The 13,570-nt window shown below is 36.6% G+C and overlaps 1 protein-coding gene across 1 annotated transcript in view; it reads right to left on the bottom strand.

The window, feature by feature from the left end:
* LOC136837582 (BAI1-associated protein 3-like) overlaps positions 1-13,570 on the bottom strand; it is a 571,736-nt gene that overhangs the window by 158,500 nt on the left and 399,666 nt on the right. The window contains exon 13 of the mRNA XM_067102461.1: positions 12,756-12,977. Coding sequence (XP_066958562.1) covers positions 12,756-12,977 — 222 coding nt within the window. The remainder of the gene's footprint in view (positions 1-12,755; positions 12,978-13,570) is intronic.

The raw sequence follows: 13,570 nt of genomic DNA, 5'->3' as shown, positions 1-13,570 counted from the left end.
AGGAGGCCTTCCACAGTAAATTCCAGAAGATACCTACAGAAGAAAAGGGGCCCTGAGCAGTTCATGGTGAATTTGGGCAACTTATGGAAGATGGGAATGGAGTGAAAAAAAAAAACAGGTATTTAAAGGACTACCTGAATTAACCATCGGAAAACAGTTTCTGAATACTATATCAACAGATCTGGAAGTCCATTTTATGGGGGAAGATCCAGCAAATCTTGAGAAGTGCAAAGCATGAAAAGAGGAAAGCTCAGCCAGCTCGACTAAACCAAGATGAAAGCGCTTAAGAAGAGGTGTGAGAAGTATGAGAGCACTGCAGCCTACTGACATTGTAAAACTGCCAACCACACAAATGCTAGGAGGAAGAAAATATCTGTAAAAAAGTTTGACATTATACTAATGACCATAGACACTTAACTCAAGTAAAGACATTATTACCAGCATCAGAGGGGCTATGAGAAACTGGGTTAGTGTATGTGAAGTAGTCAGCCCTCAACAAAACGCCAACTGAGAAGTCAATAGAGTTTGCAACTGAAGAAAAGTCTGAAGACGTACTGAGGAAACAATATAGAACTCACAAATGGACATCTCATTCCATGCTTGCATGCTGTTATTTTAGGCTGGCCAGCACCACATCTGGCTGGTGATAAAATTATGGAAGTGCTCATGGATAGGGCTGTACCAGTATGGTGATGAAGGACAAATGTGTAGCTAAGACACAATACACTGGAAAGGTAGCCTCTCTAACATCAGTGGAAAAATCTGTGAAACTAATTCCTACGGCTATGCTACAAGTGGACACACTTTGCCTAGAGGGAGATGTGGAGGCTGTATATATACCTGATGCCTGAAAGAAAATATGCATATGTTTTTGAAAACTCGAAAAAATAACAATTTGATCCGCGGCCTGTAGTAACTGCCAGAGATTTCATGCAAAAGTAAATAAAAACACGTTTTTTTTTCAAAGAATGATTCACCAAGGGATATCAGCAGACACCAGTAAAACCAAGTGACTTGAGAAGAACGCATTCATTACACCTGATCGAAACCACGAATTCCTGGAAATATCCTTTGGAATGGTCAGTGTTGGAAATATGTTTCTCATGACCACAAGGAAACTACTTGCAGGTCATGAAAACATGGAAATTTTCACTAAAATTTATGGGTTCACATACCTATTATGGAAAAACAATAGACCACCCTGAGTTAACTCCTTTTCCAATAAGGAATGCCAGTCTCAGAGTTAGGCTAAATGAAGACATCATCACCAGTGAAAAGAGATTTTATTGGATTCACCACAAAATGAGGAATGTAAGCACCATATCAAAATCAGAGAAGTCTCCTTTCTAACTAATAAGAATGAGGTTCAGTCTTTCCTGGAACTCACTGGATTCTTGAGGGCAAATTATTCCAAATAATGCCATGCTGGCAGCTCCATTACGGACAGAAGCTAAGAAAGGGTGCACAACTGTAAAATACCTGTGGGTTATGGAACCTATACCTAGACTGCCAGATACGTCCCGACATTTCATCCTAAGGAAAGATGCATCGGATATCAGGTCTGGTAATGCATTTCTTCACGAATTTGAAGATGGTCTCTTCCCCATCAGCTTTACTAGCTAAAAACTACTTTACTGGGAACCGGGCATCTGATTTTTGAAAAAAGAAAGCACAGTCATAATGCTGGTAGCGAAAACATTCCATTTGCACCTTTATTCTGGGTGAGTTTACAGTATATACTGATTATCATCATCCCTCAATATACCTGAACAAAGAAAACTACAAATAATATAATTATGAAATGGGTCATGTCTGTGCAATAAAAATTAGCTCTTATGCAGGATTAAGCAGTGCAACATTGTATAATTAATGGGATAAAGCAAAATTCTTACGGTTTTGGCATAAGAATGCATTCAACTCTCATATGCATGGCAGTTATGTTTTATTGCAGCATAAATTAATCTTAATCTTTTAAACAGGGTATTTAAAATGTGAAGGTGTATGAAATCGGACCTCTTGCCTTGTTTTTGTGTACAGACTCGTATAACCTGAGCTTAAAGAGGGCGGTTTTTATCACTAGACAAACCATCCAGAAAGTTCTCAATTCATTTGCCACCGCTAAACAAGCATCATTGGTTTAGACGTGTTATTTGATTGATAACGAAAGGTTTATGTACTCTCAAATGATTTTCTTACGTTTTTGTCCGAGTATGTTTCACTTATTAATCATTTATTTAATAACCCGTTGATAACTCATGATTTTATGTTTTATTAATGGTTGTTATGGAACTATTTACTTACTCAAGAGGAAGCTTCTAGAAGTTGCAGTGAAATACAGTTACTGGGACTATATAAAGGCTGCAGTCATCTCGCTCTCAACACTGAAGTGAGGCACTGGTAATAACAGGACCTCCCATTTTGAATTCTATTCCATAAAGCTCCTTCATCCCTTTCTCCTCCCCTTCCTCTTTCCTCTTCTATTCCTTCTTCAACAGTTCTGCCATTTCCCTATTCTTTGTTCCTTTCTCTTCCTGCTACTTTTTCTCTTTATTCTCACTCTTATTCCTACTTCTTTTCACACCTCATCTCCTCCTCCAATCATCACTGATTCTGATGGTTTCCTACCTCCGCCCAATTTTTGTGCACTGTCATCCCAAAGACAGAATTCCTGCATAATTGCAGTAACCCTTAAGAAGGCCCTGGAACTGAACATCACTTACGCCAAACCTTCGATGAGAATTTACAATGACTTCTGTGAATCAAGGAGTTGTGGATCTCCAGAAGCCAAAACCAATTTTCAACTGTTAAACCGAGACAAGAAGTTCAGCAAGCCCAATATGTGTTCAAGTATGACCATGCTGCCTCTGAATCATCAATTTGAATTCCTACATAGCTAAAACCCAGTTCAGGGTACCCTGGAGGCAAATTCTATCAAATTTTAATGGGCCTGTTCTCAGGAAAGTTTGTTTCAAACTAAGAGGTCACTTTCCCAAAGGCAAAATCACACCTGACCCTCTCAGATGCTTCCATTTTCAATGCTACTGACACCACAGGACCACTGTAAGAACAAATAGCATGTGCAATTTGCAGCAAAAGGCATGGGATAAAGTGTCTGTAAAACTTTAAGAATAGTGAAATCACGATATCCACGTGTCCCAATTGTTCTTCACTATTTAAAGCCTGGTTCTAACGAGGCAGTGTTAGATTATCTTGGAAAAAGACAATCATCAAGACCAACATATGAACCAGAATCAAGACTGCAGCACTCAGTAAATCTTCAAACAAGATAGCAAAATACGAGTACAGCAACAACCATGCAAAAAACAACCAACCAAACCCTTCAGATACCGCCAGTATCTCCAGACAACAGCACATCAGCCATCACCTTCACCTGCTCCCATCCATTCCCCTTTATCTCCGTGTGCCTAAATTCCCTTTACTCATCCTCTCATTACTACATCCTCAGAACGTGTCCATCAGACATTAAAGCCGGTCAGGAAAAACTGGTGAGTGTGTCATCACCCCTGAAAAACTAAAACTTCGCTGTCATTTGTAAATTCATCATGGACGAAACTGGAAATGCACGTCAACAGCAACAAAATAAGTTTAGGGAGTGGTTACACGAATTCTTTTTAATGAGCTGGGCATAATCTTTATGTGAAGACTGCCTGGTACCTCTGGCAACTGAGCATTTACATGACCAAATGTCCAAGTTCAGCGGATGAATGAAAGAGATATTTTTAGCTGGTGGGAGAGTAATGGTGATTATACACCGTTAAAACGTCAGGACCAGGCTCGCAAAGGAAATTTATTTTCTTGAGAAACTGGAGTTTTGAATAAGGCATATCATCTGGTCAATCAGTTTTACTTTAGAAGAATTCATTAAATCCTGTATTTTTTATCTTGTGTCTTTACTATTTTTAGATGTTTTGAGCAAGATTATATTATAAATAAGTAACTTAATCCTGTGGCGCCAATGACTTATGAGGCCACGACACCAGACACTCAATAGTTGATTAATTAATTTCACTGAACACCCACCTTTTTTCTTCCACAGATTTGACCCTCACTTTGGGGATGTCCTGGGAGAAAGAGCTTTTCAGTCTGCAACTGTTCCTGCACACCGTCAAATCAGAAAACCTTGTGGCAAAATGTTTCCTGTTTCCCATTTATCGTTAGTTTTCGAAACTAAGAATGTGACTTACATCAAATATTATGCTACCAAGTTTTTCGTAAATATAACGTATGTATTACTTAAGTGGAGTAAATCTAGTAGATGCATATGCATGATATACATCCAGTTCTGACGGATGTTTTACAATATTTACAGACAAATCTTTACGTTCATGGGCATCTATGACGTTTCAAACAATCGAAAATAAATCTTTCCAGTCAGATGAGAAGCAATAAAATGCAGCTACTCTCTTATAAAAATATCTGAAATTAATAACACCCATCTCATACAATAACTGAATCCGATCAGTGCTTCTTCCTAGCAAAGCGCCAACGTGAGGCAACAGAATTTACAGACTGGCCGAGAGAACTGGAAGAATTTTTTTTTTAATCTGACGGCGAGCTGGATAAAGCTGAGCTGTTACACGCAAAGGTTCTGAGATCAAAAATTTAATTTCGATATTCTTCCTGATAACTCACTTACTTGACGACTTTTCAAGAAATCTGCTCTTCGTTCTAGAGCCATTCAGCAATTCTATAAAATTACACAGTTGAGAGAGAGAGAGAGAGAGAGAGAGAGAGAGAGAGAGAGAGAGAGAGAGAGAGAGAGAGAGAGAGAGAGAGAGAGACGTCAGAGGTGTTCCCGTTACTTGTATGGATATTTGGAAAACTGTTTCCAAAAGCAAAGTACACTATTGCTTTACGTTTTGACTTTACATTTTTGCCAATGGGTATGTGGGAGGGGGCGAGGGCCTAGTAATACTGTAACTTATAGCCTACCCATAAGGGTTGAGACTTTCCTATAATTAATGACGGTGACGCGTGTCCCGTTTTGCCGAAGGAGGTATTTAATCTAAATCCAAAAAGGTAAGCTTTTAGGAATACCCTCGAGGTTAAGGTTAATGTTGAGAATGGACATATTCGAGCATACTGTCCAGCTAATTGTTTTTGTTTACAAGAGACTTCCGTTTTTCAAGTAATGTATGCCTGTATATGCATGCAATACAGTATTTGTATTGTATGTATATAAATATAAAGGTCCATATATATATATATATAAATATATATATATATATATATATATATATATATATATATATATATATACTATATATATATATATATATATATATATATATATATATATATATATATATATTATATATATATTATGTATATATTACCATTAACTAAATTTTGTATTGAGCCATATCAAAATAAAATGTACAGCATGGTCCAAGTATAATGTTCTCATGTTAGTTTTTCTTTTGTACCGAGGAATGGAGGGAGGCGAAGACAATTCCCCTTTTACTGTGACCCGCGGTCACTTCACTCAGTCATCCAAAAGCCAAATCTATCACATTATCATCCTTTGTTCAGAAAAGTTTGAACAGTAGCGTTAAGAAAATACGGCAGCAGTGCTAATCGCCTTTGAGTTACAACCTTGTGTAGTTAGACTATAGATTGAGTTAATCATTAGGCTCTTATTTATAAACCCTAGTAACTCGATGTTGGAAGTTAGTCAGTGATTTTCTTCGCAATGTTTTAGTGAGCCCAGACTGCACATGCCTAGTGTTCCAGCACGGTTCTGTGATTTCTCTGTTCTGAAATCTTTACTAGTGACAAGACTACTGACTCAAGAAATAAAATGGTATATTACCAGCAGGCGATGAAATTCAAGGGGCCATTACTGCTCTCCCTTTACTAGAAACGCATCAAAATAACAAATACAGTGTTGGAGAAGAAGAAGAAGAGGGAAAAAAGGCGCTTAAAGTGATAAGTTCACAACGTATAATTTGAGGCACTTAATCTCACTGATAAGGCCTCACATAAGTTAAGAGTAATCTGCTGGAATCCCCTTTCTGAAAAGACTTCCAAAATTACTTTTGAAAAGAGACGACGCATGCATAAACGGAGGAATGGGAGTATAAACGTCTCCTTGTTCTTACTTTCACTTTATCAAATATCATCCTTCACAATAAGCTTCGCACTGAAAGAGATTCAGACCTGATGATGGTAACGTTTCATAATCATTATGATAACAATCTATAATAATTATGGGTTAGCTCAGTCTCTCTAACTTCATACGGATATTATTTCGCGAGATTGGACCTCTTCTGCACGAAACACTGATCCTAAACTTGCACAGACTTTCTTCTCGGGCAAAGGTCAATGGAAGTCATGCAGTCATTATCAGTAGCGCACTTCTGACGTCAAGAAATGCTTCACTTGCAGTCCGAAACAACGGTCGGAGTCTTTTTCCTACTAAAATGCGACTTGCCACCTTTCACACTGCTAAGCAGACACTGGGAACTCAAGAGTCCAGCGATTAAAACGATCTTTCATCCTTGACATTACATAGCCATGCAACTCGCTACCTTTCCAGCGTTCCGACAGCACCTTAATGACTGTTTCCACTTAAAAAGCGAAGAGGTCCTGACATCAAACAGAGAACCGTTCAGCGACACTAATTTTTCATCCTCTTTGCCACACTCAAACGAGTTTTGGTCTCTACTGCTTTATACACCTGTGTGATCTAAAGGGTGCGCCCACACTATGGCATAACGTCATAACACAAGTCAGCAATTTATCGTATCCATATCACAAACAGGTTGAAAACATGTCAACCACTGCAAGTGTAGTGTATGCGATCATTTACCGACGTGTGTTCTTGACAAGACTTACTTTCGCTTGGACGCACCCCCCATACAAATGCTTAAAAGATAACCTTTAGCCATTACATGTGAAATTTAGGTATTACACACAACCACACCCCGTAGGAATGACATCGACCTTCCGTCGCTAAGCTGGCAAACAAAATATTACTCTGAGAGGTACAGAGATTCCCGTCCTGCATTCTTAAACTAGTTTCAGCCCGCCTCCACACATACACGAGATCCATTAATCTGTTAGTCCATATTACGAAAGTGCTTTGTTCCTTTAACCTGGTTAATTTCGACCCTACTTAATTTGCAAAATGAATTCGAGCACAGCTCCATAAACACTAATTAGTAATGCACAGCATTAACACACTCAAATGCAGCAAGTTTTCTCTTTCTCTACCTCGCTTGTTTTCAGCTTACCTTCATTTTCTTCCCATTAAATTATCTTTTGGTCTCTCACCTTCAATTTTCGATGCAAGAACACTGACCATTTTCCCTGGATCATCTTTTTTTTATAATGATTAATAGGATTCTGCGGCGAACAGGGAGCCATTCCTCATTTTTTCTACTTCTTTTTCTTTTTTTCCTTTAGACACCGACCGTTCCGTCAACATTCAACGCGGAAAAACATTAATTCGATTTTTACAAGTGATAAACGCGCCAATGTGTTAATGTGACAGATCAAACTGCAACAATTTATGCGTATCATGCCTACCACAAACATATTACATTTTTCCTCTTCTCTTCCTTAATTCATTAGAACGCGTACATATACATAAACATTTATATATGCAGTGTATGTATGTATATATATATATATATATATATATATATATATATATATATATATATATATATATATATAGAACTAATGAACACATGGGCACACGCTTCACAAAAAATAATTTCTGACTCACTTCGGGATCGGACCCCAGTCTCAAATGACAGGCCAGGGCGCTACTAACTGAACAACAATGGTCATATTAGAAGTTGGAAACTACAGTAAGTACTACTTCAGTTCATGAGGGTTTATCTGGACAGGCTGCTCATATATATATATATATATATATATATATATATATATATATATATATATATATATATATATATATATATATATATATATATATATATATATATATATATATAGTGTAACACGAGTTTATGGAAATAATTTGGGAAATGAAAGAAAAAGTAATTTTCAGCATTTTAAGGCTTCGTTTGTGGGGAGAGGGGGGGATTTTAAAGTAACCGTTATCATTAGCGCTACTTGCAAGCGTTGGAGGCTGACTTTTAATTATAATTCATTTTCTTGCAAGTAATCTAATTTTCAGGATTAGCTTACAGCGGTACCGTATGGCTTTAAGCATCAATTAAGTAGTGTAAATGTTGCTGGGCAACATTTATTCGAGATCGTTGAATTCTAGGCTCTCTGTCCTGCCGCCTCTTCACGGAATTATTGAATCAGGAGTCATGACTAGGCCTACGCCTATGACTGGTGTCTGATGAATACTTTTGATGGAGAGGCTGAGATTTTTAAAAACACATTTTAAATCATTGATAAGTTTCTAATGAATAAGCCTACCTTTGATGGAGGAGAGATTCAATTAGGCTTACTTTTTTTTTTTATCGGTGTCCAATGAATACCACTAATAGGGATGGAGAGGGATTCAATGATGCATACATTTTTTTTGTTCAAAATCTAAATAATAAATTTGATTGGGGGATATCCGGCGTATTTTATTCATATCGGTCTAAAAAGCTCCACCCCACGCCTCACATCCCGCATTATCTGCTCAAAATTACTTTTTCTTTCATTACTCAAAATATTTGCATAAACTCACTGACGCCGGGCCGTAGAGACAATGGAATTGACACCCTGTCGAAATAATAAATAATATATATATATATATATATATATATATATATATATATATATATAAAAATATATACATTTTAGGCGTGACATATATACAAAGAAAACATATATATATATATATATATATATATATATATATATATATATATATATATATACACATATACATATATATATATATATATATATATATATATATATATATATATATATATATATATATATATATATATATATATGTATATACATTCATATATACTGTATATATATATATATATATATACAAATACGTACATACATACATACATACATACACACACACACACACACACACAACTTGTGTGGGCGAGTTATTAACACCCTTGCCTCTCATTTGAGAGACCTAGGTTCGATCTCGATGAAAGTCAGAAATTTATGTGTATATAGGTATATGTTTGTGCATATATTTGTGCATATATATGTATGTGTACGTATATATATATATATTATATATATATATATATATATATATATATATATATATATATATATATATATATATATATATATAACACTAAGTCTCGTTACACGTATATTTCACATACTAAACATTGTAATATTTCCAGAAGTGGAAACAAATGATTAAAGTCATACAAGAAAGAAGCTAATTTTCCCTAATGGTTAAAAGATATAATATAAAAGTACAACAGTATTCAGGAAAAATCATTAATGACAGAAGTGACTGCGTAGGCAACTGAAGAGGCATGGAACCAAAGTCCTTCTTGACAATATGTAATACCACATTAACCGTTTTATTTTTCTAATTATTTCTGTTCTCATCTGTATCATATTAAAAATTAAATGTAACTTGGTTAATATGCTTTTATCCAGAAATGATCATTACCGTATTTACTAACAATCTGCTCCACCCATAAGAAAAGTTTCTTCAAATTTGGGATAAAGGATGTAGCAAATACGGATGAAAGCCATTAAGTTAATGAATACTTCCCTAAGAATCCCGTCAGATAATCCTACTAATAAGACGCAAGCTTCAACAAATCCGAATATAAGTGGACTCACATTTCCATTTAAAGAAACTGCCTTTGCACAAGGGCTCTTATGTCCACGTGAAAAGACAGAAATTTCTTCACACAGAAATATGAGTCAAATGACAAGCATGTTGCGACACAGGATTTTGCAAATTGCCGTGCTAAACAAAAATTGCAAAACAATTTCCCACAATAGATGCAAGAAAGTTACGCTTCTACAAATTGCCAAGTTCCTACAAACTGGGAGGCCCGAGTCCAGTGGACGAACCTTTGGGGCCGGACACATGACCCTTCGATCTAATTCCTGGCATCTTCCTCGACCAACCGAAATTGATTTCAATCACACACTGACTTGCCTTACACAACAATGCTTCGAAATAATATGAATTATATTCATGCAGGTAGAAGAGACATTAAATCAAAGACAATATACAGTGGTTTACTGCTAGAGAACATGCAGAAGAGACCGACCCTGTATTGGCTGCAAATTGGCAGTAACTACTCTTCCCTCAAGTGAGTAGGGAAAAAAGGCTGTTCTACATATCAGCAAGTTGCTCAAACATACAACACACGAGTAGTCGTAAATAATTTGTGACAAAATCAAGCAGGTTTTCCAACACAAAATCGTCTCCAAAACCAGAAACAGGGCCCGGGGGTTGGCCTCTTTCCTAAGGAGGCGAAACTAACTTCTTGAAACTTCGGCTCACGAGTTGGACCCTAGCATATGTTTGTGAATTATAAGGAGCACTGGGCATCTCCATTGTTACAGTGTGTACAAGTCAACTAAAAACAGTTTTCCACAATTCTTATCTAAAAATTCGCATACTCAAATGGAAGATTTGAGATGCAACTTTTAAAAAAATTAAAATTCTTGCGTTATAAATCTGATTTCTAAATACTACCATCACTACTGGTATTATAACTATAATAATTCCGTGGCAATGAAAGCCACATAAAAATAAATAAATAAGAATTTTACACCACTTAAACCAAATGCCAGTCACCCTGAGGGTTATAAAAAGACGCGCCTCATGAGAGGGACAATATTTTCTGCCAGCGACATAAGCAACGGCTGAATCCCAATTTCCCCACCTCAAAGTTATGGCCAATAAACAATCACGCTGGAATGAACTGTATGTGGTAACCTGGAAATGTACGATGCGTCATTTAGAAAAAGGTTAATCGTGAAACTATTTTGAAAAATGTTGTATAAAACAATTTTGTCGGTAAAGTGTCCAATGTGTGGAGAACATTCACGATAAAATGATACTTAAAACTCAGTTTCACAACCAGTCCTAAATCACACAAACACCACAAACGCACGCGCAAACACACACGCACACACACACACACATATATATATATACATATATATATATATATATATATATATATATATATATATATATATATATATATATATATATATATATATATATATATATATATATATGCAGTGTATGTATGTGTAAGAAGAGAGAGAGAGAGAGAGAGAGAGAGAGAGAGAGAGAGAGAGAGAGAGAGAGAGAGAGAGAGTGCGTGTGTGCAGCATGTATAGGCATCCTAATGCCCTTATCTAGCACAGGCCCCAAGACAACAACAAGGAAGAGGCTGGAGGATCTGCTGAAAGCATTAAAGGTTGTAAAAGTCAGGAAAAGCATTACCAGACAACCTCATAGGTCATATGACGCCCGCCTAAACACACCCGCTAGCGCAGTCAAGAATCACATCCTAATGTTTCACCTATGCTAACCTGTTTGCTTATAAATATCACCAATCTCTCTCTCTCTCTCTCTCTCGCGATGATTTATACACCTCTACAGTATGTGCCGTAGGAAATCTTTTGGCATATATATATAAAAATAATCGCAAAACTATTAAAAGAAATCAGTTATACATGTAGACTATACTTTCAATATTGTGCTGTGAACCCAAGGATAAACACTGGATCCCCCCCCCAGAAAGTAAACGTCCTCAGCGTAGAAAAATGCCCGATTTTTTAATTGTTAAAAATATCTTCAAAAGGCACCGTACTGGAAAGAGATATGGCAGAAAGAGAGGGATGGGGGCGTGGAGGTATCTAGTGGTTATCCTTTGGTGGTTTACAGCACAAAATTGAGAGTATTGTCTACATATGTAACTGATTTCTTTTCATATTTGTGCGATTATCTTTATAAATGTCGAAAGATTTCTTACGACACATACTGTAGAGGCGTATAAATCACACACACACACACACACAGAGAGAGAGAGAGAGAGAGAGAGAGAGAGAGAGAGAGAGAGAGAGAGAGAGAGATATGCAAACAGGTCAGCATAAATGAAAGGCTGGATGAGAGTGTTTTGAGAGGGAAAGAGTGGAGACTGACAGGTAGGTGAAAAGATTCTTCAATCCCGAGGTATTAGAAGGAAGGAGCAGAGGAATACCTAGAAAATGTTGGATAGATAGAATGAAAGAGGCACTGGAAAGGATGAGCCTCAACATCCAGGTTGCAAGAGAGTAAGCGCAAGATGGAGGTGAAAGGCACAGTGTGTGTGTGTGCCTCTATACAGTTGTATGAAATTGTAACGTTTTGGAAGTTTCCGGATTCAGGAGCTGAAATCTCAGTGCGACTGTAGGCGTTGTACAGTATTGTCTTTTGTCGGAGCCACCCTACTGAGAAAAAAATTCAGCTTGATGCCTAAAAATTCTGTTATCAATATCATATATATATATATATATATATATATATATATATATATATATATATATATATATATATATATATATACAATATATATATATATATATATATATATATATATATATATATATATATATATATATATATATATATATATATATATATATATATATATATATATAATGTTACTTACAATATCATTCGTTCTGATATGTAAATGAAAGACTTTAAAGTCGCTGCCGAACACAAGTCAATAAAATTAAATAAAAAATCATCACCAAGAGTATTTCTGAGAAGAGCAGCAAAAGCGAACCTCTTCCTCCTTACTCACCTCCTCCTTGCTAAGACTCTCGGAGTCCCAAAGGTCATGCAGCGACATGAGGATGCGATGCAAGACCCTATGGTCCAAGGTCTTGGTGGCGTGAGTGCGGGCGGCGGCTGTCCAACGGCACATCGCCTGCTGCAGGGGGGTGAGGTCCCCCTGAATGGCGTGCTGGTGAAGTATGGTCTCGGCAGCGGCACTCAGCTCTCCGTCCCACGAGGTAGTGTCATCCTGTTCCAAAGGTGGAGGTCCAAAGGTCAGTGAGGTAACTGATCAAAATAGGTCAGTGTTAAAGATTGATTAGATGCCAAATGAAACGGTCTAAAGCATGCAGAAGGGATAATGATATGGCTTTTCTCAAAGTGTTCTTCGAACTTTTAGAATATCATAAATAAAAATATAAACCTTATCTGTGCTGCATTTGCAGCATGCTACATTGCGAAAAACCTGCTTAGTTATACATCAACCGTTTTCACAGAACACTCAAACTGACTGAGATCATGCTTCATTGTTTACTTATCCTGATACTGAAGAAAGAGTAAGGGTCCTCTTGCAAAAAGACATTTAATTTCACTATATTTGTCTGGAAAACTTGAACAAATAGCACCCACTACTTTAATTAAGATTATCGCAGGCATCTTTGAACTTCAAAATCCAATTATTCTTAGTTCCATTGACAGGAAAAATATGCACTTTCAATTTTCAAACAAATCAGTGCTACCGATAACAATAGGATGCATATTTTTGCCGGCGTTAAGTAAAATACATTCAATTGACAACTGGTTATAAATTAATACGGAAAGGAATTCTTACACAAGGTGTGA

This window comes from Macrobrachium rosenbergii, chromosome 4 (genome assembly GCF_040412425.1).
Source record: "Macrobrachium rosenbergii isolate ZJJX-2024 chromosome 4, ASM4041242v1, whole genome shotgun sequence".
Classification (NCBI taxonomy): domain Eukaryota; kingdom Metazoa; phylum Arthropoda; class Malacostraca; order Decapoda; family Palaemonidae; genus Macrobrachium; species Macrobrachium rosenbergii.
Note: the sequence above shows the minus strand (reverse complement) of the source record. Positions and strands in the feature narration are given on the sequence as shown.